At 43.1% G+C, this 22,594-nt stretch overlaps 4 protein-coding genes and 1 non-coding gene across 6 annotated transcripts; 2 read left to right on the top strand and 3 right to left on the bottom strand.

The window, feature by feature from the left end:
- The first annotated feature begins 793 nt into the window (after positions 1 to 793).
- Positions 794 to 3,366, top strand: LOC120696646 (phosphoglycerate mutase-like protein 4). Its single transcript, XM_039979615.1, has 3 exons — positions 794 to 1,109; positions 2,526 to 2,576; positions 2,678 to 3,366. The coding sequence occupies exons 1-3, from the start codon at positions 852 to 854 to the stop codon at positions 2,825 to 2,827; spliced, it is 459 nt and encodes a 152-aa protein (XP_039835549.1). The 5' UTR covers positions 794 to 851; the 3' UTR covers positions 2,828 to 3,366.
- A 219-nt stretch (positions 3,367 to 3,585) lies between these two features.
- LOC120696644 (5'-3' exoribonuclease 4-like) lies at positions 3,586 to 8,481 on the bottom strand. Its single transcript, XM_039979613.1, is given in 21 exon segments — positions 3,586 to 4,198; positions 4,276 to 4,359; positions 4,489 to 4,596; positions 4,682 to 4,830; positions 4,920 to 4,976; positions 5,058 to 5,160; positions 5,268 to 5,396; positions 5,494 to 5,564; positions 5,692 to 5,790; positions 5,858 to 5,968; positions 6,061 to 6,171; positions 6,258 to 6,335; positions 6,476 to 6,640; positions 6,720 to 6,776; positions 6,946 to 7,008; positions 7,128 to 7,169; positions 7,172 to 7,255; positions 7,381 to 7,632; positions 7,710 to 7,786; positions 7,929 to 8,034; positions 8,103 to 8,481. Coding segments are annotated over 20 exon segments (2,082 nt in total). The 5' UTR covers positions 8,283 to 8,481; the 3' UTR covers positions 3,586 to 4,198; positions 4,276 to 4,319.
- A 670-nt stretch (positions 8,482 to 9,151) lies between these two features.
- On the bottom strand, positions 9,152 to 11,556 carry LOC120696645 (60S ribosomal protein L17-like). Its single transcript, XM_039979614.1, has 7 exons — positions 11,439 to 11,556; positions 11,281 to 11,317; positions 11,155 to 11,195; positions 9,850 to 10,080; positions 9,667 to 9,769; positions 9,497 to 9,564; positions 9,152 to 9,407 (listed from the first exon to the last, which is right to left on the bottom strand). Exons 1-7 carry the CDS (start codon positions 11,439 to 11,441, stop codon positions 9,375 to 9,377), a joined length of 516 nt encoding a protein of 171 aa, XP_039835548.1. The 5' UTR covers positions 11,442 to 11,556; the 3' UTR covers positions 9,152 to 9,374.
- LOC120701678 lies at positions 10,240 to 10,384 on the bottom strand. The gene has a single exon (XR_005686239.1). It is a non-coding gene; the product is annotated as a small nucleolar RNA snoR74 (small nucleolar RNA).
- Positions 11,557 to 12,499: 943 nt separating the features above from the next.
- On the top strand, positions 12,500 to 22,501 carry LOC120696643 (hydroxymethylglutaryl-CoA lyase, mitochondrial-like). Of its 2 annotated transcripts, none has more exons than XM_039979611.1 (10): positions 12,500 to 12,742; positions 12,861 to 12,986; positions 13,160 to 13,286; positions 13,517 to 13,696; positions 13,798 to 13,878; positions 13,999 to 14,162; positions 14,283 to 14,419; positions 14,542 to 14,657; positions 14,754 to 14,997; positions 22,178 to 22,501. In XM_039979611.1, exons 2-9 carry the CDS (start codon positions 12,862 to 12,864, stop codon positions 14,985 to 14,987), a joined length of 1,164 nt encoding a protein of 387 aa, XP_039835545.1. In that variant the 5' UTR covers positions 12,500 to 12,742; position 12,861; the 3' UTR covers positions 14,988 to 14,997; positions 22,178 to 22,501. The 2 variants fall into 2 exon arrangements, with proteins under 2 accessions (XP_039835545.1, XP_039835546.1); XM_039979612.1 differs by lacking the exon at positions 22,178 to 22,501 and adding an exon at positions 21,939 to 22,075 and having other exon boundaries at positions 14,754 to 15,014.
- Positions 22,502 to 22,594: the final 93 nt, after the last annotated feature.

Below are 22,594 nucleotides of genomic sequence, written 5' to 3'. Positions count from 1 at the left end.
GCGTGGCCCGAGGCCGGCGATGTGGTGGGGGTGGGGTGGGGGCGTGGATGGGAGGGGGTCCATGAGATGGCTCGGCTTGGTGGGGAAATCCAAGGGCAAAAGCAAGAAGAGGGGTATTTTGGTTCACAAATTCTATTTCACTCGTACCCACTGCAAATCCTAAAGGATGTCACGGCATGGCTATGGAAAGCATGCATCATAAAAACAAGTGTCATTTGTTTTAGGACCACACAAGGAATTTTCTCTAAGATATTACCATCACGTGAACCATTTAGCTCTCTATTTTGTTAACTCCTTCTACAAGCCATATCTTCCAACACTAATTCAAATTTAAATCTTGGTGCTAAGCTCTCCGTTCCCAGCAGGAAACCACGCAAGAATTTGATCTTCTAGAACCATGGGAGATGGGCCCACATGCCATAGGCTCAACCATGAAACATTTAATAACCGTATGCTGGTTTTAATATACTGTCACACGAACACCGCGCGTACTGTTTTCTATCAAATCTCACTTTATGTTAGTAAAAATAATCATCAAACAAGTTGTTTATCATCCTGTAACTGGCAAAGGAATATCATGGTAGCACTAACTAGCACCATTGACCAAATAACCAAGCACGTGGCGAGTTGCTGCTTAAGCTTCCATTTTTCATTACAAAAGGAATGCTGCTGTGATGATGGAAAACGTGGTCTCGTGCTCTTCAGAATTTCTTTGCACCATGAGAAAGAGCAAGAATCGTTTCAAATTGACTTATTGGGTGGCCAGCAAGCACGATAAGAACAGGAGCAGAGCGGCAACATGAGTGCTACTGGTAGTTCCATCTGTTCCTATTCCTCCACAGCATCCCACAATGCCGGCGGCATTAGGTTGTAGAAGCGGCCAGCGCTGCGGCTTCTTCCTGAAAGCTTCCATGAACCCTGGCGGCACAACAGGTGGGCACCCTCCCTCTCGTCTGCGACTGCGGCACAGGCTGAGGTTAGCAGGGGCCGCTGCCGCCCACCGAGCCATGTCGCCCACCCTGGCGGCGGCGCCCAGCGGCGATGAGTTCACGGATGTGGTGGTGGTGCGGCACGGGGAGACCTCCACGAATGCCTCCCGCATCATCCAGGTCGATCGCCCCTCCTAATTCTTTGCCGTCCTACTGGATTTTGCAGTGTGCTCCGTTTTCCGAACAAGCAGAATTCAATATGATTGGTTGCAAGCAATTTGTCCATCCTTCAAATGCTAATTCATTTATTTATGGATGTTTTGATTACACTCCACTACCTTATACTACTAGGATTGAAAAAATTACTCGTGGCTCGTTAACTCAGCTCAACTCACAGCCGGCTCGGGTTGACTCGGCTCGATCCAACTCCTAATAATTAACCGAGCAGGACTTTGCGCTCATTAGCATAATGAGCAAGTTTGAGCCTGCTCACGAGCCTAACGAACAACAAGCTTTCCATCTACATTACAGCCTTTATAACCCCAAATTTGTGGCTAAAGAGGCCCAACTCACGTCAACCGAACCAAACCCTCGACTAAATCCCCTCAACTCCTCACTCGTCAACCCCAGCGCCTAGGGATGCAAGTTCTATTTATTTTGGGTCATTGGGTCGACCCAAAACTTTGATAAAATGAACTAGGATGGCATTGTGCATAATTAATTTAGGAGGAGGAATGAACTAAGATAGCATATCATTATAATTATTCAGTTGACCCATAAAACACCATTGGGTACCCACTTGCATCCCAGACTCCCAGTGCCACCTGCACCCGCACGGCCGCACTTGCCGCTCCTGCCACCGTGCACCCGCCCCAAACTAGCTCCCGCCCTGCCGTCGCGCCCCAAGCCCTGCCGCACCTACGTCGCCCCTGTCCGCTCGTCGCTCCATATTCGCTCGGCCGCGAAGCCTTGTAGGCATGGGTGCTGGCGCCGGCGTCGCCGTGCCCCACCCTCCACTGCCTCTCTCCCTTAGCTCGTCTGCCTAGCCTCCTACCTACACGGTCGTGCAGATTCACCGGCTCCGGCGCTAGCTTCCGCGCGCCGCCGAGCGACTTTAGCTTTCTGGCTGAGAAAACCCCTAACTCTAGTTTCTAGTCAGTGAGGGTGATCTTTTTAACCTCTGCATGAAATTCGCTCCATCATGAGTCAAATACGAGACTTGAGGAGTGCTACAAAAGTCATCTAACCAAATCAGCTTGAGGCCCGTTCACCTAGCTAGAAAACAATATCTCTAGCATTCATATTTTACCTACAAGATGATAAATGGATAATCCAGTGATCCTACCCTGACATTATAAATCATGCATGCGTGTAGTTTGTGAGATTTTTTGTTTCTTGAACGTTGAGTATTGGCTGGTTGATTTTTTTGAAGCTAGAAAAGGATGCCAAATCTTTTACATTAAACTGCAGCAATATATGTTCCTATCAACTATTCAAAATGCTAGATTTTGAAGCTCTTTGTTGCAATTCTTCCATTAGCTGTCATTTTTTTCAGAAAAAAATATTTTACTGATGGAAATCAAGATCCTTCAACAGGGACAATTGGACCCAGAGCTAAATGAGATTGGTAGGCAGCAAGCCTATGTGGTATGGTGCATTTGTGCAAAATGCAATTTAGAATTGATTATTTCTTGAGTTCCATATCTAGCATTGAAACTTTTCCTTTTTTAAAAAAATCTGGAGAAAAGGTGGCTCATCGGCTATCAAAAGAAGCTAAACCAACTGCCATATACTCTTCTGATTTGAAGCGTGCTGCTGAGACTGCAGAAATTATAGCAAAAGTTTGTGGCGTAACAAATGTAAGGGCATTCTGTTCTTTTTTTTTTGAAACTAAATGAAATAAGTGCATTGTGCATTCTATCTGTCCCTTTTCTCAAATGTTTTTTTTTCAGTTGGTGTTGAATGAGGCAGAGAGAAATGCACATGGGATATTTCCAAGGCTTGAAGTGGGATGATATTATAAATAAAAATCCAGATGTTTTCAGAGGCTTTGACATTTTTAAAATTACTGAGGGCTCTGATTCTGACAGCAGAAACCAAGAAATCCCAATAAATTCACAGCTTAGTTTGTCTAGATTGAAATGGTAACCGGCAACTTCTAAAGCATAACTACAATGCCATGGAACCATTTCACTTACAAATTACAATGGCCGCTGTGCTGATCTATATTTATTAAGATCTTGAATTGACACCATGTGAATAGCTATACAAATATTTTTAACCTGTTGTTGATAGTTATAACTTTGAGGAAGATGTTGAAAATAGGACAAGTTTTCTTTAGCTACTTGCACCGATGATAAACCCATGTAATTCTGAAACATCACTCTGAAGAGATTAATTATCAACACTTTGTATTGATGTTCAGGGTGGTGGAGAAAGCCTGAATCAATTAAATGAGCGATGTGTCTCTTACTTGAATAAGATTTCCCAAGAACACACCGGTAATCTACAAGTCTCATTCTTAATCTTCCTTTTGTTTCCTAAATCTTTATGGGTAACAACATTACATCAAAGTTTAAAAGAGGCTAAACAAATCCGAGCTTTTTATGTCACACTGTTTGCTGCTTGTAAATACCTGCTCATGGCAATTCTCAACTTTGAAACATTTAATTTAGCCACAAAGTATTTTATTTATTTCATCTCGAGAAGTAAATGCCCAAACATTACGTATTTACATTTATATATACGGCGGTGAGATGAACAACTCTGTAGACGAGACGAACAAGTCTATGCACATCTGATTCCCGGGATGAGTGTCCTACCAACGACGCGGCTGCGCACCTCCAGGCTCGTTGTCGAACCAGCTGCTTCGCGGCATGTCCACCCGATGGAAACAGGTTTTCCTATAGCTGTAGCAGCTGCTGCTGCTCCGGGGCGTGTCGGCGGCAGTGCCATGCCCGTAGCTGCTGCTCCTGGCGGCGAGCTGCTGCGCCTGGGCGGCGGCAATGGCGTTGTTCCCTCTGCCGCGCCCCGCCCACCCCGTGCCGGCGTGCTTGTGCTCTTCCCGCGGCGTCGCCGGCGTGCTCGGCTTCCAGATAGAATCCGGCCTCTGAACCCTGCAATCGGCCGTAGGAACCGTATGTGTTCATCTCATCTCGGTGACATTGAGATCAATCGAACAATGAAAAGGTTTACATGGGCCGTGGCAGCCTTGAGCCCGGGTACGTGTGCCAGAGTGGCCTCTTTGAGATATCAGCTCCCGTGACAGTCTGCAGGATTCATGAATTACAAAGATGATCTCTGAATATAAGTTGGAACAAGCAACTTAGTAGTGTCATGAACACACCTTATCAGGTACCCTGACATTGCTAAGTAGTCTTGGAATTGGATTCACTGCCTCAGGGTTGAACTGTTGAAGAACGTGGCTGATCTGAAACATGCATGCACACACAAAATGAAAATGAGATTGAAGTTGGGGTGTCAGGTGTGAGCCAAGCGCCCAAGCCTAGCTACCACAAGGCCTAAACCTCAGGACAACAAGGCTCGAGGGAAAACGTACATTGCCTGATCATTTGTGATGTCCTGCAGATTTTTGATGGGAGAGGGAAACAAACTGTTGCTCAGCCCACCAGCATTGTCATCAGATGACAACCACCCTCCAATTCCACTGTGGAAACATTCAAAATTCAGACCGTTGCTCTGAACACGATACCAGCACTAATTTGCATCATTCCAGTTCAGACTTTATGCACCTCGTAGCTGAATCTATCGGAAGCTTCTGCAGTGGACAGTATGATGTCTGTATAATAACTCTGTTAATATGTGCATGTCCTGTAGCGTTTGAGTTCCTGTGCAGAAAGATCTTGTCTTGCCGAGTAGTATTCCTTCTCATCTCATCCATCTAATTTGTAAACGACCTATAATTATGGTTTATGCAACTGCAGAAGAAGTTATTGTAACATGAGCACAGATGATAAGCAATTGTTTTACCGTCAGCTCTTCGTCTGCCGCTTTGGTGCTCGCAAGCAGCCGTTCCTCAGAGATACCCTGAAACATCGATCAGTACAGATTGAAATTATCAATTGATTTGGTTCATCGATCCATTGCACATATGAACGAATAGCTCACAGTCCACAAGAAACGTCTCCCATTCATGTCAGTCTGCAAATTCGGACAGTATTCTTCACCTCCCATAAATTTGCAGCAGTAACAGTATGGGAGGTTAAGCCAGCTGGAATAAAAAAAACCAAAAAGTAACTGCTTATCCACTGTGAATCAAATTCCAGGACTACGTAGCAATGTCAGAACAAATGGCAGCAGTAAGAATGGTGAATGTGCCTTCGTGAAGGCAAAACTGCCATGAGCTGATCAAATGGACGCAGTGGTTTGTCCAAAGCGAAAGATATCTGAAACCGAGAAAGACCTTTGAGATCAGATACGAAAGGAGCAATATAGAATGGGTAGTACCTGCAACAAGTTGTACCATAAAACGTAGAATGAGATATATAGAATCTATAACCATGAAGTAAATTTATTTTAATATATGTAAACATGTTATTCTTACCAGCTCCATGATGGTACATCCGCAAAATAGCATTGAAACACCCAGCAAAGTCCTTCTAAATACTTCTGAGCCTAAATTCAGAGGGAGGAGAGAAAAAAGAAAGGGAGGGAAGATTAAAACAATACAAAGTGCCACCTTCCCACGTCTCAAGGGAAAGGGATCCATCAGGATAAATGAATAAACAAGGAAAAATATAACCATGTCGTTCTGCAGGTTTACAATTTCATTGGAAGTTTTGAGGCCAAAATATTCCCTGTGGAACCAGGATTTCCATCCTGGTAATCCCAGTCTTCTTATCTGCAAGAGACATTTCAACAATTGTAGGACTGCAGAAGAAGTATATATCCAAATAGGCGTCACTAACTCTGTCGTACGGGTGGTCTTCAAGGTAGCCATCTAGTTTTCGCCTCAGCTCTGGTCTTTCACTTTCTGAAGCTTCACACAACATTTCACGATATACCTTCTTCAACAAATCCTAAAGGCCAAAACGAACATATTGATAATGACAATAAATTCCATTGTGCATCCATGGTACACTATTGACTAGAGTTCTAAGTGCTAACATACCTTTCTCAGCTCATATCTTTTGAGAAAATTTTTCTCTTCATACAAGGACAGTTCATGAAAAAATATTTCCAACCTTGAGATTTCTAGATATGAACCATGCTTATCTTTGACCTGTTTTCAGTATCAATGAAACTATGTCGCAGCATAATTCAATCGATAATCATTAGAGAAAATTAGAGGCTGGAATTCTTGAGTACTTTATCTGTGTTCACAATATACCCTCCCATCTTGTTGAAGGTTGTTTTGTACACTTCAATGAGAAGATCGACCGCACACTGTTACATGGAATACATGAAAGAAATAACTATATTTTTTCATACTAATGAACATAGTGAAAGGATATATATAGCGATAACAAAGTTAACTTTCCATGAAGCTATAACTATAATCTAAAGGCATGTGCATACACATATACCTCATGTGTCTCAAGTGATGGAATATGTGGAATGAAATCATTTCCCATCAAGAAACAAATAAAGATGAAGTCATCTATTAGCCTCTCAATGTCAGGCTCGCAAACTGGGTCCAGTATCTTCAATTCAATTTCCAAGTACTCTCTCAGAACCCATATGTTCAAAAACTGAAAGAAGATGGCTTTATTACATATTAAAATGGGTAACAACTGCATTATCTGAGACTCTGAGTTAGGGGGTAAGGACCTGATAAGGTTTATTTGGTTTCCCTTCTGTTTCTGCCTGATTTGGGAGTGGCACATCCTGTTGAAGTTAAACAGAAGAGTAGTCCACACCATTATAGAACCCTGAACTAGTGCCTAGCGTACCTAGCCTAATTAATAGTATAATGCCTTTAATCTGCCTTCTATATATGCGGTATTAATGCATTTTGTTTAAGCATGATGTTAGCATTGATAAGGGATTAACAAACCTCACGCAAAATAGAGAAGTGGACCTCATGAGATGCCAAAGCAAGCATTATCAGATCTGCATCCTGCAATGATATTTCTTCACTCCAGTAGAAATAGACAGGGTGGCAGGGTGCGAACTGGATCGGTGCTACACAACACACGAATGAGATTGTTAAGAAAAAAAGGGATTAGTATTCCTCACATTCCCATACAAGCAGTGTCGAGTGTTGGGGTCATAGACTCATAGCCTTCCATGCTGCGTTGTGCACGGATGAAAGACATGATCTTGTGCTCTCCTTCTCCGGGAACATTTGCATCAGAGAGTATGACCTTCAGAACAGATGTGTAGTGAACTTATCATGCGACGTCCACTTGATCAAATTGTTGAACTTATCACAAGGGTTCAGAAAATCGAAGAGATCATAAACTGCATTTGCTGAAGCGCAAGAGCAAACCATTATGTCTTTCCACCCCGGGTCAGTATTCAGTCTGGCACGGATGTAGTATTGGAGCGCTTGTGATAGCTTCTCCATGAATTCAGTCCCTGGTGTGATGACATTGGGGTCAGAAACCTCTGAAATCTCTGGCGGTGGCACCTCCTTCCCTTGAGCTCTTAATTCCCTCCGCATCTCTTCCTCTTCAAGCGCCTGTAAATGGAAGCATGGTCGAGCTCTTAATTCCCTCCGCATCTCTTCCTCTTCAAGCGCCTGTAAATGGAAGCATGGTCGCACTTTGTCGATTGCTTCAGCAGCAGAGATGTAAAGAATGAAACGCGAGAATTGACCTCATCCCTTGCTAGCCAAGCAGAGTGGAAACGTCCCCGTCGCATTCGGTTCATTTTGGCGCAAGGAGCAACGCCATCTGCACAGAGAAACCAAATTGAATATAAAAAAGTGCAGCCACAAAGAATCTCACAAATAAATGAAGCCAACCAAGAACCAACAGCATCCATGGCTCTTAAGTCAACAACATGGCAAAATAGAATCAGCTAAAAGAATCCAACCTACTGCCAAGTAGAGGAGCCTTCTCGGCCTGACGATGCGGAACAGGCGATCCAAGTACTCGAAAATGGACTCCAAGACCTCGGTGACCGTCGTCGGAGGGCACACCTGCATGCGTGGATTCATATGCCAGATTCTTATGCAGATTGCAAACATGGATTGAAATCTGTACTTACATCTATGTCTGCATGCATGCTGTCTTGCGGGTGGAAGCAATGGTGGATGATGCAATTTATGTCGAGGTAGAGGTTGTCATAGATGACGCCATCAGGGCTCCCCTCTGGTTCCTCCTTTGCGGAGGAGACGATGCTTGGGTATTTGGTCACAAGCCACTTGTAGAAAGAAGGAATCCCCATGGATGGCAGCTGTAACGAGCTAGGAGCAGAGGCAAGGTGAAGAAACAAAACAAGGAGGATGCTGAACTGATTGATAACTTCAGGCCTACCGGCCTTTTACTTCCCCTTTAAGTTATCTCCCTCTCCCCACAGTTGCAGTCTGTAGCTGATCGGAGCAAAGTTTAGTGATTAACAGTGAGAGACTTTTTTTTGCCGTCAAAAAACAGTGAGACTTTTTTTTTTAATGGGACAATGAGAGACTTTTGACAAAGCTACTGATTCCATCGGGGCTACTTTAATTTTACAAAAGAGGTAGGCTTATTATGGATTAGGTGTCGGTCTTTTATAATTATATTATAAAATAAAAAGAATTAAAGAATTGGAGCAATTAAACAATTAAAGCGATTCAGCATTCTGTTTTATTTGGATAAGCCTATGACAAGGTTACTAGATCTTTTAGGTGCTAGACACAAGAAAGGTTTTCTCGTTACAATGGGCAGATTGGATCAGTGTGATTATTCATGATGACAATAGGTCCTTCCACTTTACTTACTCCATCCATCCCAGAAATATAAGCATTTCTAGCTGTGTATCAGGTTCATTGCATTTTCTATGTATCTGGACAAATACTTATCTAGATACATTAGAGATGCTATGAACCTGGACATCTAAAACCATAGCTAGAAATAATTATATTATGAGACAGAGGGATACTATGGCCACTTTACTTGATACTACGATCGAGGAGATGACCGCGTGCTGGCAGAGATCCTCAGCCACAACGCCGACGCCGAGTACCTCGCAAGTGCGGCCTCGCAATCAACTTTCTGAAATTTCACCCATTATCCCACACGGCTGTAGCATAAATCACAACCAAATGCCCATATTAATTAAGATGTTAACGAGCATTGACATCACCATCAATATAAATATGGAAATAATCCACAAACACTTCATTCATAGCTTCGAATTGTATAGGCAGTACAGACACTGATCACGGTGACAGTACGAGCTAGCAGTACACTGATAAAGGAGGCGACAAATAACCAGCCAAAATTTTCACTTAGGCAATGACGACCTACAATCCACTCTAACACTGCAGAGCTCCCTTGTTTAAGCCTTCCTGGTCGCAATCTGAGACTCCGCCTGAAGAACAAACAGATCAGCCAAATTAGCACAACAGTCTCAGATTTGTTGGATAGATGGACACAAACAGTGTACAGAGAACCACAAACCTCTTTCTTCACTGGCTCTTCCTTCTCCGACAAGATCAGCTCAATGTGGCACGGGGAGGACATGTAAGCTGCAAAAGGTGGTTAAACATGTTAAGACGCAACATGCGAAACATTCATACAGTAGCAAAACAAAATAAATGGAACAAACTTCAACTTCAGATAAAACTTACGGTTGATGCGTCCATGAGCACGGTAGGTCCTGCGACGCTGCTTCTGAGCCTGGTTTACTTGAATGTGCGACACATACAGGGTATCGACATCAAGACCTTTGACCTGCAGCAGGGAAATTCACAATTAGCTAATAACATTAGTAATCAAAGATAGATATGACAGGGCAAAGTTTAATTGCAGACCTCAGCATTGCTCTCAGCATTCTTTAGAAGATCAAGAATGAATCTAGCAGACTTGACGGGCCAGCGTCCCTGTCCATTTGAGTGGCGTGACTTAGCCTGAGCAGTACGCCCAACACCGCCACAGTACCTGCGGAAGGGGATGGCCTGCTTGTGGGCAATCACATCCTCAAGGTACCTTTTGGCCTTAGTGAGAGGCAACTTCCTGAGGGCAAAAGCTGTCTCACGGGTGTTCTGCAAGTATGACAGAAAGCGTTAATAAACACTAAAATGTGTACCATCATATAAGTTCAAAGTGTAAAAGACAACACAAACTGAACAATAATATGTGCCTTCGTATGGATGGGCACAACTAAAATATGGCTCACACCATAGCTAACAAATTGTGAAAACAAATGTGTCATCATTTACTGAACCAATTGACATGGAATTGTCCAACACATGGACAGGACCAACGGTTCACCCAATAACGATGAACACAATGTTCCTAAAGTTTACGGGGATACTGCTATCAAATAACACAGCATCCTGCTTTTTTCTTTAGGGTACTAAAGAAAGAAACTACAACTTCACATTATAAAGACACACATAACTGCAAAGGACTGCATAACTTCTCTTATTGGAGTTACTAGAAATGGTGGACCTTGAAGATTTTTAATCCCTGAAATTTATCTAACTTTCCTCTAGCTGCACATAGAAAATGCCCATCTACTTCAACATCAGATGTGTCCATATGACACCTTCATACAGACCAACGAACAGGGGAAATGCATGTCATACAAAAACTACACAGCAAATTGCATGGAAACAACAGAGAATTCAAGGAATAAACAGCAGGATAAAAGGCAAATTTATTGAACCAGCTGGCATCAGGTTGCGATCACCGTTCAACCCAATAACAGTGAAGTTGTCATTCTAAAGTTTAGAACAAGCATATTGTGTCTATTCTCTTTTAGTGCCTGCTACCTAAATCAAAGAAGCTGCAACAATTACTGCATAATAATCACTAAAAGAAGAAACTCAAGTAGCTGAGAATACCATGACCATCTACAGATTTGTATCCTACAAGGATAGAAGCCAACTAGAAATGGTTTCTACATATTGTATTCAGAACACGGAAAGGATCATGAACAAATAACACAAGATATGAATGGTGGCGCCACTGGGTTCAACATGAACATGCTACATGAAAACCAAAGGAGGAACGCTAATTTGCAATACAAATAGGCTACAACCGAACACCGCAAAACAATAACACAAACAAATCATGAGATCTCTAGAGACGGGAGAGAGGAAGGGAGCTCTCACCTTGAAGTGAACACGGAGGTCCCGGCCCATGGCCTTGGCGGCTGCAATGCATCACAGAGAACACGATAGAATCAGAAAAGCAGCAGAGTACAAATCGACGCGAAAATCTAGCGCGGCAGATCTTACACTTGGTGGGGTTGTTCGGCTCCCTTGAGTACTTCACCTGGAACCAAAAGCAAGCAAGCGCCGCCGCAAGGCAGGAGTCAGTAAGGGCGAGGCCAAATCCATGGCGGCAACCAGGATGTAACACGCGCGCGGGAGAAGATGGGGGAGGGGGATCTCACCATGGCTGCGACCGGCGTAGGGATGCGTCTGCTGCTGCGGCGGCGGCAGGAGCGCGAGAGATTATGTAGGTGTGACACGGGAACTAAGTGGGGAAACCCTAATGGGCCCGTTTCGGGCCGAGCCGGCCGCGCTCCCATTTCGTGGATTTTCCTTTTCCTGCCCATGTAGGTACATGGGCTAGAATTCAGTCCATCTAAACAAAAGGCCGTGATATATAATAAGGGAAATTAAAATATTAGTGGCTCGTCACCTTTTTTTGTGACTTTGGCTCGTCACCTTTTTTTTGTGACTTTGGCTCGTCATCTTTAGTCCTGTGAGTGTGACCCACATGCTTAATTGCCAACCACATTCTCAAATGTCCAATTTTCAACTAAATATTGTGAAAGGGCACGTAGCCCAGTAATTGTAAGAGCCTCGGTAGCATCTAAGCTCCTGGGTTTGACTCCCGTAAGAGCAAATATTATGAGATTTAACGACGTTGCGCATTTAGTGGTAAGCGATTTTTTCGCCGACAGCGAAACGTCTGTGGTGATTTTGTCAATTTCAAGGATTTGCTGGCTTAGTCTTCAAAGATGCTCAAAGAGGTAGGATTTGCGTACGTGTATTCATAGGGGTACGAGTATGCGTGCGTAGTTGTACTGTGCAATCTAAAAAAATCACCTAAATATTAACAAATTTATAGAAAATCAGAAATTAGAAAAAAAAACAGCACAAAGACTTTCCACGACCACAATAGAGATCTGATCCTCATCACATCTGATTCACATGTTTGTTGTTTCCGAATCGAACCCGGTAAGAGCTCGTGGGGAGACGACCGCGTGTTTTTTTTTTAGTCTGACGACCGATGAGTTTGGTTGAACGTGTGGCCGCTCACCCGACTACCAGAAAAGACGCGCACCAACGCCACAGGCCACAGCCCCGCCCACACCACCACTCATACACCCGGCCTAGTAACTCCACGCCCACCGACGCTTCGGGCCCACACGGCGCCCGAGGCGGGGACCAGGCCCACGCGGCGCCGCCGCTGACCACACCTGCTGCTTTTGATTTCGTCTTCCTTTCCCTTCTTCCTTGCGGGAGACGCGGGCGGAGGGAGGCGCTGCAGCTGCTGCGACATCTCCGTCCACCGTTCCCCCCAACCGTACGCCACCAAACCAGCGGGTTGCGTCAGACTCCGGCGACGTGCCTCGTGCGCATCGACGCCCGGTTGCTGATTTAAAGCTCTGCTCTGACGGCTGACCGTACACCTTGCGCCCGTCGACAGAGTTCAGCTTCAGCTCCTCTCCTGCTCCGATCGATCGAGGTACGCACGTCTGTCGCGGCCGGTTTCCTGCAATCCTGTTTAGCCTCGCTTCGATTCCCCTTTCTGATGGAAAAACTAAGGAGCTTCCCGGTTGCAATTTCTTTTTTTTTCCTACTAGAATGTCGAGCCTCGAGGAGCCGCTTGGTCTTGGAGACCTGCCAAAGTTGAGTATTAACAGACTTGGAAGCTTCTCCCAGCCAAGTGCTTATCGCAGGGCAGCGGCTGATGACTGCAACACTCGCAAGTAAGTCTGAATACTCTGGTCAAAATGGATAATCAGGGTCGTTTGACAGTGCATCAATTACAACTTTAGTAATATGGATGATCAATGCCACTTTGTCAACTGAGTCTATTCACCAAGATTTTGATTCACTGAAGGGAACATTCGAAAAATGCATTCTAATTGTTTGCTCGCAGGTACAACAGCTCCTGCAATGGTGGCGCGCTGATGGGTTTCCATGCCAATTCTCATGCATGGCATCAGCAATGCCGTCAGGCCGATTCGTCATGTGATGCAGTGGAGCTTAGAGATCTCCCTCGGAAGGTAGTTTCAGTTCCACAATTTTAGGATTTAGGACAGCTGATAATCACTTTTGTTCAAAATCCTTTCTTTTACTTGGTCACAATATTCCAATCTGCAACTATAAAGTACAGTAGGTATTGCCATTAGAAAGGTACAATGATCAGAGTATTGGCATCACAATGCACTTTCTTTTAATCCACTCGATCAACAATCTGTCTCAGTTTTTTTCTCTCGAAATGATCTGTCTTCAGGTTATGTGGGATCTACCAAGCTTTGTGAAGATTGTTGAAGTTGGACCCCGAGACGGCCTGCAAAACGAAAAGGGCAATGTACCGACATCTGTAAAGATACAACTGATACACAAATTAGTGGCTGCAGGTTTATCAGTAGTTGAAGCCACAAGTTTTGTATCCCCAAAATGGGTGCCGCAGGTGATGCACTTAAATCATATCAAGTGATCTAGTGAATTTGGTGACTGCCATTTTCCATGGCAAATCATGGATGTCTTATTTATCTCAGTTGGAAACTGCAGCTAGCTGATGCAAAGGAAGTCCTCAAAGGAATCCAGCAGATGCCAAATGTGCGGTATCCTGTGTTAACTCCTAACCTAAGAGTAAGTTCTATATCTTTTCTTACAGAACTCTATTCCAAAAGTGCAAATCACAGCATTGACAATGCTATATGTAATTGCCAGTACATGATCTGATGTGTAGCAATGAATGAGTGTTCACAGGGATTTGAGGCTGCTGTTGCAGCTGGTGCAAAGGAAATTGCGGTTTTTGCATCTGCCTCTGAATCCTTCTCTAAGTCGAACATCAACTGTACCATCGAGGAAAGCCTTGTTCGGTACCGTGATGTTACTGCTGCTGCCAAGAAACATGGACTCCTTATCCGTGGGTAAGTTAATGAACAGTTAGCCTCTTAAGCCTAAAACTACTGTAAGTGAAGAATTGAGTTACTAGTCAAGCTGCTTGGCCTGCAATATGGTCTGAATCTTGCTCCCTGTGTTTGGGTTAGGTATGTTTCGTGTGTGATTGGTTGCCCTGTTGAAGGTGCAATCGATCCATCAAAGGTGGCATATGTAGCTAAGGAGCTTTATAACATGGGCTGCTCAGAGATTTCACTTGGCGATACTATTGGTGTTGGTACACCAGGTACTGAATGTTCTTGCCAATGCTTACCCTTTGCTCTCAGTTTATTTGATTAGTGTGTTGAAACTGATTCAAGCAGCAACTCATCGAGACATCCCTGTTCCTTGTTGTGTTGTCTGTTTCAGGTAGTGTAGTTGCTATGCTTGAAGCTGTCATGTCCTTCGTTCCAGTGGACAAGATTGCCGTTCATTTCCATGATACATACGGCCAGGCCCTTGCCAATATCCTAGTATCCCTTCAAGTAAGTAAACTTTCAAAAATTGTTTGTTTTGTCATTAAAAGTACTTAACACTCACAGGGCGATCACTTTAGCCTAACATTTTCTTTGTTTCCTCAGATGGGGATCAGCATAGTAGACTCCTCAGTTTCAGGCCTTGGAGGCTGCCCATATGCAAAGGGCGCCACTGGCAATGTCGCCACTGAGGATGTCGTGTACATGCTCCATGGCCTAGGCATAGAGACCAACGTGGACCTCAACAAGCTCATGGAGGCTGGCAATTACATCTCCAAGCATCTAGGAAGGCCACTGGGCTCCAAGACTGCTGCCGCTCTGCGCAGGCTAACCACCTGAGTTCGTGAATGTTAGAAGTGAATGTAAATGAACAAGTGATTTGGAACAACTGTTGCTTTCATTGATCTCTGAAACATATTTATACAAGTAAAGGGGTGTCACGAAGGGACACAACTGTTCCCAAAGGACATGCCCTTTGGGAGTAAACTAACTGTCTAATCCTATCTACTAATCTTGTACTTGATGGATGAGATCGCTCCGTGAACAGGCATCTGTTTGTGGTCAAAGAGGTGTCTATTGAGAGACACCATTTCATAACACTCCCCCTCGATCGAATCTTTCTTGAGATCAATATAGTTGTAAGCTTGGATTCCTCGAAAAACCCAATGGGAAAAATCTGAGGAATATGTATGTATAATATGCCATAAAAACTCCTTTAAACCTTGTAGGAAAATAAGGAGAAAATAGCATATATGTGTGATTTAAAATAAATCACTATGTCATTGGTATCCCATTAAAAACCCAGTGGGGAAAAAATATTGGAGATACGACATATTGTTAACTCCCTCAAAAACCCTTTGGGAAAAATATGAGGAGCTGTATAAGTTGATATACCGCAAAAACTCCTATAAAAACCCAGTGGAAAAAATAGGAGAAAATATGACAGTATATTATTAGTATTGCCTCTTGGATAACTCACATGAAAAACCTTTTCAAGAAAAATCATGAATGAGTTGTGAGGGCAATATGTGTCTTTGACATTTCCCACAAAAACCCCGATGGGGAAAATAGAAAATATGACACATTTTTGTATTGATATTGCCTCGTTAAAAACCTTTTATGAGAAACCTTTGTGAGGAAAACTCATAGAGGGAAAAGAGTACAATATGATGTTTGAACAGGTTATAATCCAGGAAAAGACTCCCCCTGAACCTTGCAACTCTCAAAGTCATTGAATACCAATTCCATGAAATATGGATGTAGGTATGGACTTAGTGAATGAATCTGCAAAATGATTGCAAGACTACTTTGGCAAGATGTTTATTTCCCAATATGGAGATAAAACATTTTGAACTATAATTTATGCTCTTATATGACCTGTTTCCATCTTGACAATACAAGCAACCTTATCTTTACAGATAATGGTTGGTGATTCTATGGAATCACATTTGATCACTCTATGAAGCCATGCATATGTGATACTTCAGAATGATAAGTGGAAGTAACCATTGGAGTCAAATTTGATGACTCGTGTGTGTGGAGATTCCACTATAATCAAATCAGTATGTAATATGGCATGGGGATTAAATAGCCAGTGATATCCACTACCATATGGATATCTATGGATATCCCTTGACTCCTACCCTTCAGTGTTGTAGAAGTTGCGCTATTTTGTGCTAGCAAAGTATCCACAAATGCAATACCAGGCCAGTTGCAATTGTAAGATACATGAGCGCTTTATGGCATTATGGTTGTCATCCCAGGGTCTGAATGGATATAAGTCCATATTTAGGGATTGAATGTGGATATGAAGTCCAATATATAATTTGGATATTGACAAACAATATCAATTGGATATTGGTATACTGATATATGTACTTAAGTTGAGACTTAAGCATATCTCATCTCAAATTCCGTCTAAGAAGCCAATTCCACATAATGGAAATTGTACCTTGAATGATTGCTTTATTATTTCAAGGTATTGAAATAATCAATATGTGTTGAGATGATAAAGAATCCAATTAGGGATTTCTTTACACATATATGCAATCATGAGTAGAGTAATCCTTCTATGGAAAGAACTCAATCCATAAGTTTTACCACAATCAACTTAACTGTCTCAAGTCATGCTATGATGACCTGAATTATACACAATGTATGTTGCGATTTGTATTTGGATTCAGAATGTGAAGTCCATTGGGACTTATATGTCCGAATCTATCAAATTCATTTGACCTGCCAATGATTGAATTTAGGAACATAATTTTCACACATACCCTTAGGTATGTTAACATTATGCTGGGTCTCCGCGTGAAACCATATGCTACAAGCTCTCGTTGTTCACCACCTTGCTTCTTAAAAGAAGCTACGTGAGAGAAGACATCAGTTGTACTAATACTTCTCATCATTGAACAAGAGCAATTCTCCTTGATTGCCACCTTTTAGTTTGACCCAATTTGAGTGTGAAGACACTCTGCCTAGGACTTTTGGTCTGGATCCAGTAAGGTATACAACAATCTTTGAGGAGTATATGTCGCGACATTTTGTAGCCTTTAAATGATTGATTCTTTGCTTGGAATCAATATAGCATGTGAAAATTTTAACCCTTTTGGACTCTTTGTCATTCCCATTATTATAGAGTCAGGGTGTTCCGATATCCCGAAATCAGAATTTGGATGCACCATTGATTTGGGTGGACTTCGATCCTGGTATTGGATGCTCGTCCATTGGGTGTCTACCAACTTTGAGGTTGGCTTGGATTTATTGACTTGGAGGATAGATCAGTCCTCGGTATCCGATCCTCAGATGCTTACTTAGAGCATTATCCTTACAAGCGGCCGTACTTCTCCCCCTCATATTTGGAAGTGGGAGATGAATGGTTTTCATTGGTACCTCCATTCTTTCGGGCACATTGTGAGTAGGATAAGAGGATTTTGTGACACCCTTATTATCAGTAAATGCTTTTGGCAGATTCTTTGCAATATGATGCAAAAATATAAGATGGTATAAACGATTTAGTTTAGATTCTTTTTGGTACGCGGATATGAGGATTGAATATCAATATGTGATACTCTTTTGATTCCTGGCATTCTTTGTGTGGTATAAGTCTCCCCCTAATGCCTGGAATTCTCCTCAAATTGTGATCAACATACGGGCTATATAAATCCCCTATAGAGATCCGAGGTATTGTATGAATGACGGATAATAATACCTCATTGGGACCCCTAATGCCCATTGGTATGTTGGGGTGGTGATATCGGTATGTGCAAACATACTCGATGCGCAGATAGGGAATGTTTGGCTATGGCCAAAGCTCCACGTACATACTGCAACGGAGGGAGTTGTATAAGTGCAGTTTGATGAATTTGAATTATGGATGTGGTGTGTAAGGCCAAATGAAAACAACTTAGTGTTGGTAATTACAATTCTATTTTAATGGGTCATGCAATTAAGTTGATTCTCAATAAGAGATTCAAACAAACCATTATTGGTATGGACATAAGGTACTCAAAATATATAGTTCCCAAAATACAAACAATTCCATGTAAAATGGATTTATCCCGCGTCCAGGATAATTTGCTCTAAATTGAAGATTTAGAGAAATAAGTTTGGTATATCAGTGGTTCTTATGACTAAGATAATACACACATGTGGGACTATATTATAGATGCATCAAAAGTGAGTACATATGGTCCACAATAAATGGTTAAGTGAAGCACTAGTATGTACTTGAATTTCTTCAAGAAATTTAGTGGCTCATATTGATGCTATGACAAATAGAATTGATAATAATTCTCATGTTATTCCTATGATTGAAAAACCAAGGAAAATATGCCAAGTCTTGTTGGCATCAAAAGAGAATTATTGTGTACGCAACATGTAATATGGGATTGATGTCTGTATAATACACCCTAGATGATATGGAAAGAATTTACAGAATTTAATTAGCTTTCATATATGTTGCACTAAATAGAGTGAAGATTTTCATCATTGCTCCTTAGTATTGGGTTTCAGTGGAAACCATGTAACTAGATAATATGAAAACTACATATGGTATTTATAGAATCGGGATACATTGATGCATCCATGATTACTTGAATACCCATAGAAAGAGCATAATCTCTCATAGTTGTGTTAGCAAGACAATGGTCCAGTAATCAAGATTCCTTTCCATCTAGTTGAATCCCAAACAATTCTATATAGAGTGAGGCAATATTCGAATTTGAATTTGCACTCATATAGAATATGTATACTATGTATGTGTAGTCCAATCAAATAGAGGGCACCTTGTATGAGCACCTGATTTGCCATATCCATTTTTAAGAGAAAATATTCCGTTGGTTGTCATCTTGGGGTTTCAATATGGAAACCACGTTGATGGATATCTCTATAATCGAATTGGGTACATTATGGAATCAGAATGTAATATTGGATTCGTGATTACTAATTGAGTACCAATAGGGAGTAGCACGACCAAAGCTTTTCATGATCCTAAAAATTCAACTGTACTTTAGGTGCTAATGGAGCATCACTATGATGCCAATGATGATTACTCATTAGAGTTTATCATACATTTGGACCTGAAGTATTGTAGGAATTTTCTAGAATTCATATGGTAAGTTGCGGTTAATCGCAAAAACGCAATAATGAGGATATTTGGAACAACATAACTTTTATTCTCAAGTGGACATGAAGTCCTAGAGATAAAATTATGGCCAAACATAGTTGGCATTTGGGCAAAATTATTGCCTTGTGTTGTTCATATCACTTATTGAGAGCTAGCCAGTGCATTGATTTGAATCCTTTGAGATACACATATGTGTGATCTGGATGTGTATGGTTCTTTATTTAAATAAAACTCCATATTTAAATTGATCATGAGCAAGTGATGCTCTCTTATGAGGAGCATCAAATATTGGTATCAATCCATAGAGCATTAAGTTTAACCTTACGTCCATTGACCATGTTGGATAATGGAAACCATCAAGAGCGATTAAACTTCTTTGACGGTCATTTATCCAACACGAGGCAAACCATCGAACATTTTTAAGTAAAACTTAAAATGTTGAGGTGTGTTGTAATGAGATGCAAAATAAAGACAAGATAAATCTTGTATTAATGATGGTGTATCTTATTTACATAACAATATAATGGAGGTAGTCACCATGAAGGTGTAGACCTCGAATTGGGCATAATCTGTGTTAACAGTAGATGCCAAATTGTTAATGTAAATTGTATGAACACGTCTAAAGGTAGTCATCAATTAATGATGTAGACCTTGTTTAATTCGCAAACGTATTGGGTACGCACGTTGAGGATAGTCACTAAGTATTGCATAGTGTAGATCCCGCAGTAGCAACTATGGTGCTAGAGTGGCCAATACGGATGCAGAATTAATGGTAGTCATCTTTTATAAAAAGATGTAGACCAAATGTTCTAAGTGGTAATGTTGGGTACGCACGTTGAGGATAGTCACTAAATATTGTTTAGTGTAGATCCCGCAGTAGCAATTGTGGTGCTACCTTGTGGAGTGGCCAACAAAACGATTATAGAACATGCGTGTTATACAATTGATTAATGAGAAAAAATACACATAACTTGTTGCATCCATTATTTAAGCGCGTAGTGCTTTGAAATTGGAAAAGCGTAAAATTAAGGGTCTTAATTAAAATGATCGATTGCAAAAGAAATAAATTAATAAATAAATATGCAAGATCATGGTCGCTAGGGATATTATCTATTGGATTTGTCATACATACCGGGACAAATACTTTGAATAATATCACAAATGGATATTTTACAATGATAAAATATCATAGATACAAATACATTTAAAGTCAGCGACTAAACATAAGAGTAATATTTTACAGCACATAATTACTGGAGACTAACAGAGTCTTATGCGAATTATTGCTGAAATTAAATCAACTAAATAATAAAGATAATAGGCCAGCCAGCCATGGGGATTGGAAATGAATCCACGTTCATTAGCTTGGCCCATCAAGCGTGCACAGGACGAACAGCAGGAAGGGAGGTCCGAGCGTAGGCCATTGGGCCATCTTCACGGCCTATTAGAGGCATCTCGGGCAGGCAGCAGGGTTGCAACCCTACTCCACGCCACTGGACACCAGGAAACAGCCGCCGCCTCTTGACCGCCCCGCCGCCGCTCACCACTGCGCCGCCGCTGCTCGCCGGATTTAGTTGGAGGAGGACTCCCCCTCATCGGAAGAGTTGAAGCCGTTGCTGTAGGCTCCCATGTTCAGCACCTCCGCGCTTGGGAGGTTGAGAGCCGCCGGATTCCAAGATCGCCTGCAGATGCCGGGGCGCCGATCCACGGCCGCAACCCTGCGGCCTAGGAGGTGCTGGATCGACGGCGGTGTGGATGCCGAGCCCTCGGCCATGGTCGTCGCCGGGGCCAGGGGGCCGCGCGCCGCGGGGGTCGGGTTGGCGCAGTTCGCCATGCGTGCGGCTGCCTCCACCGGATCTCGGAGTGCGCGTGCCGCGGCCTGTGGCACGTTGAGGAAACCAACTCCGGGGGCGGCGACTATGGCTTCTTCCTTCACGGCGACGAGCGGTGGAGCAGCCTGCGTGGCGAGGTACCACGGGTCGAGGGCGCCGCCGGGAATCGCCACTTGGGCCGGGGCGGCCGGTGTGGGCGCAAGCAGTGAGTAGTACTCCAGCGTGTGCGGGATCGGTGTGAACTCCTTGCAGAAATCACACCAGAAGCGCGGTGGTGGTGGAGGCAGTGCCGGCGACATTGGCTCCATGGGGACGGCAACCACTTCATCAACGGGCAGCGCCAGTGCTTCGACAACTGGTGGCGCCGGGGCTTCGACCGCTTGTGGCGCAACATTGCTTGGGCCAGCACCGTCCACGCCTCGGCGAGGAGACGGGGGCTGGTTCTGCAGACGCGGTGCGAGCGGAGAAGCCTGGCGGCCGCGACGAACTGGGCTCCAGTGGCATCCTCGACGAGCATCCTGTCGGAGATTGCGAACAGCAGAAGCAAAGATGCGGCCGCATCCACTTCCATTTACGGCGCTGCGGCGAACACGAGGCCCAAGGTGCTCGAAGACGCTGCGGCACTGTCCATGGTGACGGATGGGGCCATGGCGCATTCCTCCGACGCGGCGAAGTGCGAAGAACAGTTGACGAACAACATGCGAAGGTAGGTTGATGTTGATTCGTGTCATGGTTCTTACCGTGGGGTTCAGAGGCATGTGCCTCTGTGCGTTGTTCTTGCCTCTTGTTCAGAAGTGCGTCGTGCTGATAACGTGTTAGAAGTGAATGTAAATGAACAAGTGATTTGGAACAACTGTTGCTTTCATTGATCTCTGAAACATATTTATACAAGTAAAGGGGTGTCACGAAGGGACACAACTGTTCCCAAAGGACATGCCCTTTGGGAGTAAACTAACTGTCTAATCCTATCTACTAATCTTGTACTTGATGGATGAGATCGCTCCGTGAACAGGCATCTGTTTGTGGTCGAAGAGGTGTCTATTGAGAGACACCATTTCATAACAGTGAAGATCATTTCAGGCCAAAAGCATATATATCAGCTGGTGTCATCACACGTATTTTATACAGGTTGTATGAATGTCCGAAAGTCTTGCTTTATTTTGTATATTTGGGTAAAAGTCGCAGAAAACATGGATCTACATAAAGTTGTATTCTATCCTTAGGTGATCCTGCATAGTCAGGACATCATGGAGGAAACTGTGCTCGCAGATACGAGTATATGTAACGGCAAATCCCTAACAAATTTGGGGCCCTCTGCACAGTTCTCCAAATGTAATTTGGAGCTCATTGTGTACCCATGGAAAATGTACGAGAATCTGGTCTTTGGTAGCTTACCGTTCTTCCATATCTGCTGAACACAAATGAAGAATGTGCCAGCAAAAGTTGCCTACTGCCTGACAGCTTCGAGTTACTGACATATACACATG

This window comes from Panicum virgatum, chromosome 3K, assembly GCF_016808335.1.
Source record: "Panicum virgatum strain AP13 chromosome 3K, P.virgatum_v5, whole genome shotgun sequence".
In the NCBI taxonomy this organism is placed as follows: domain Eukaryota; kingdom Viridiplantae; phylum Streptophyta; class Magnoliopsida; order Poales; family Poaceae; genus Panicum; species Panicum virgatum.
Note: the sequence above shows the minus strand (reverse complement) of the source record. Positions and strands in the feature narration are given on the sequence as shown.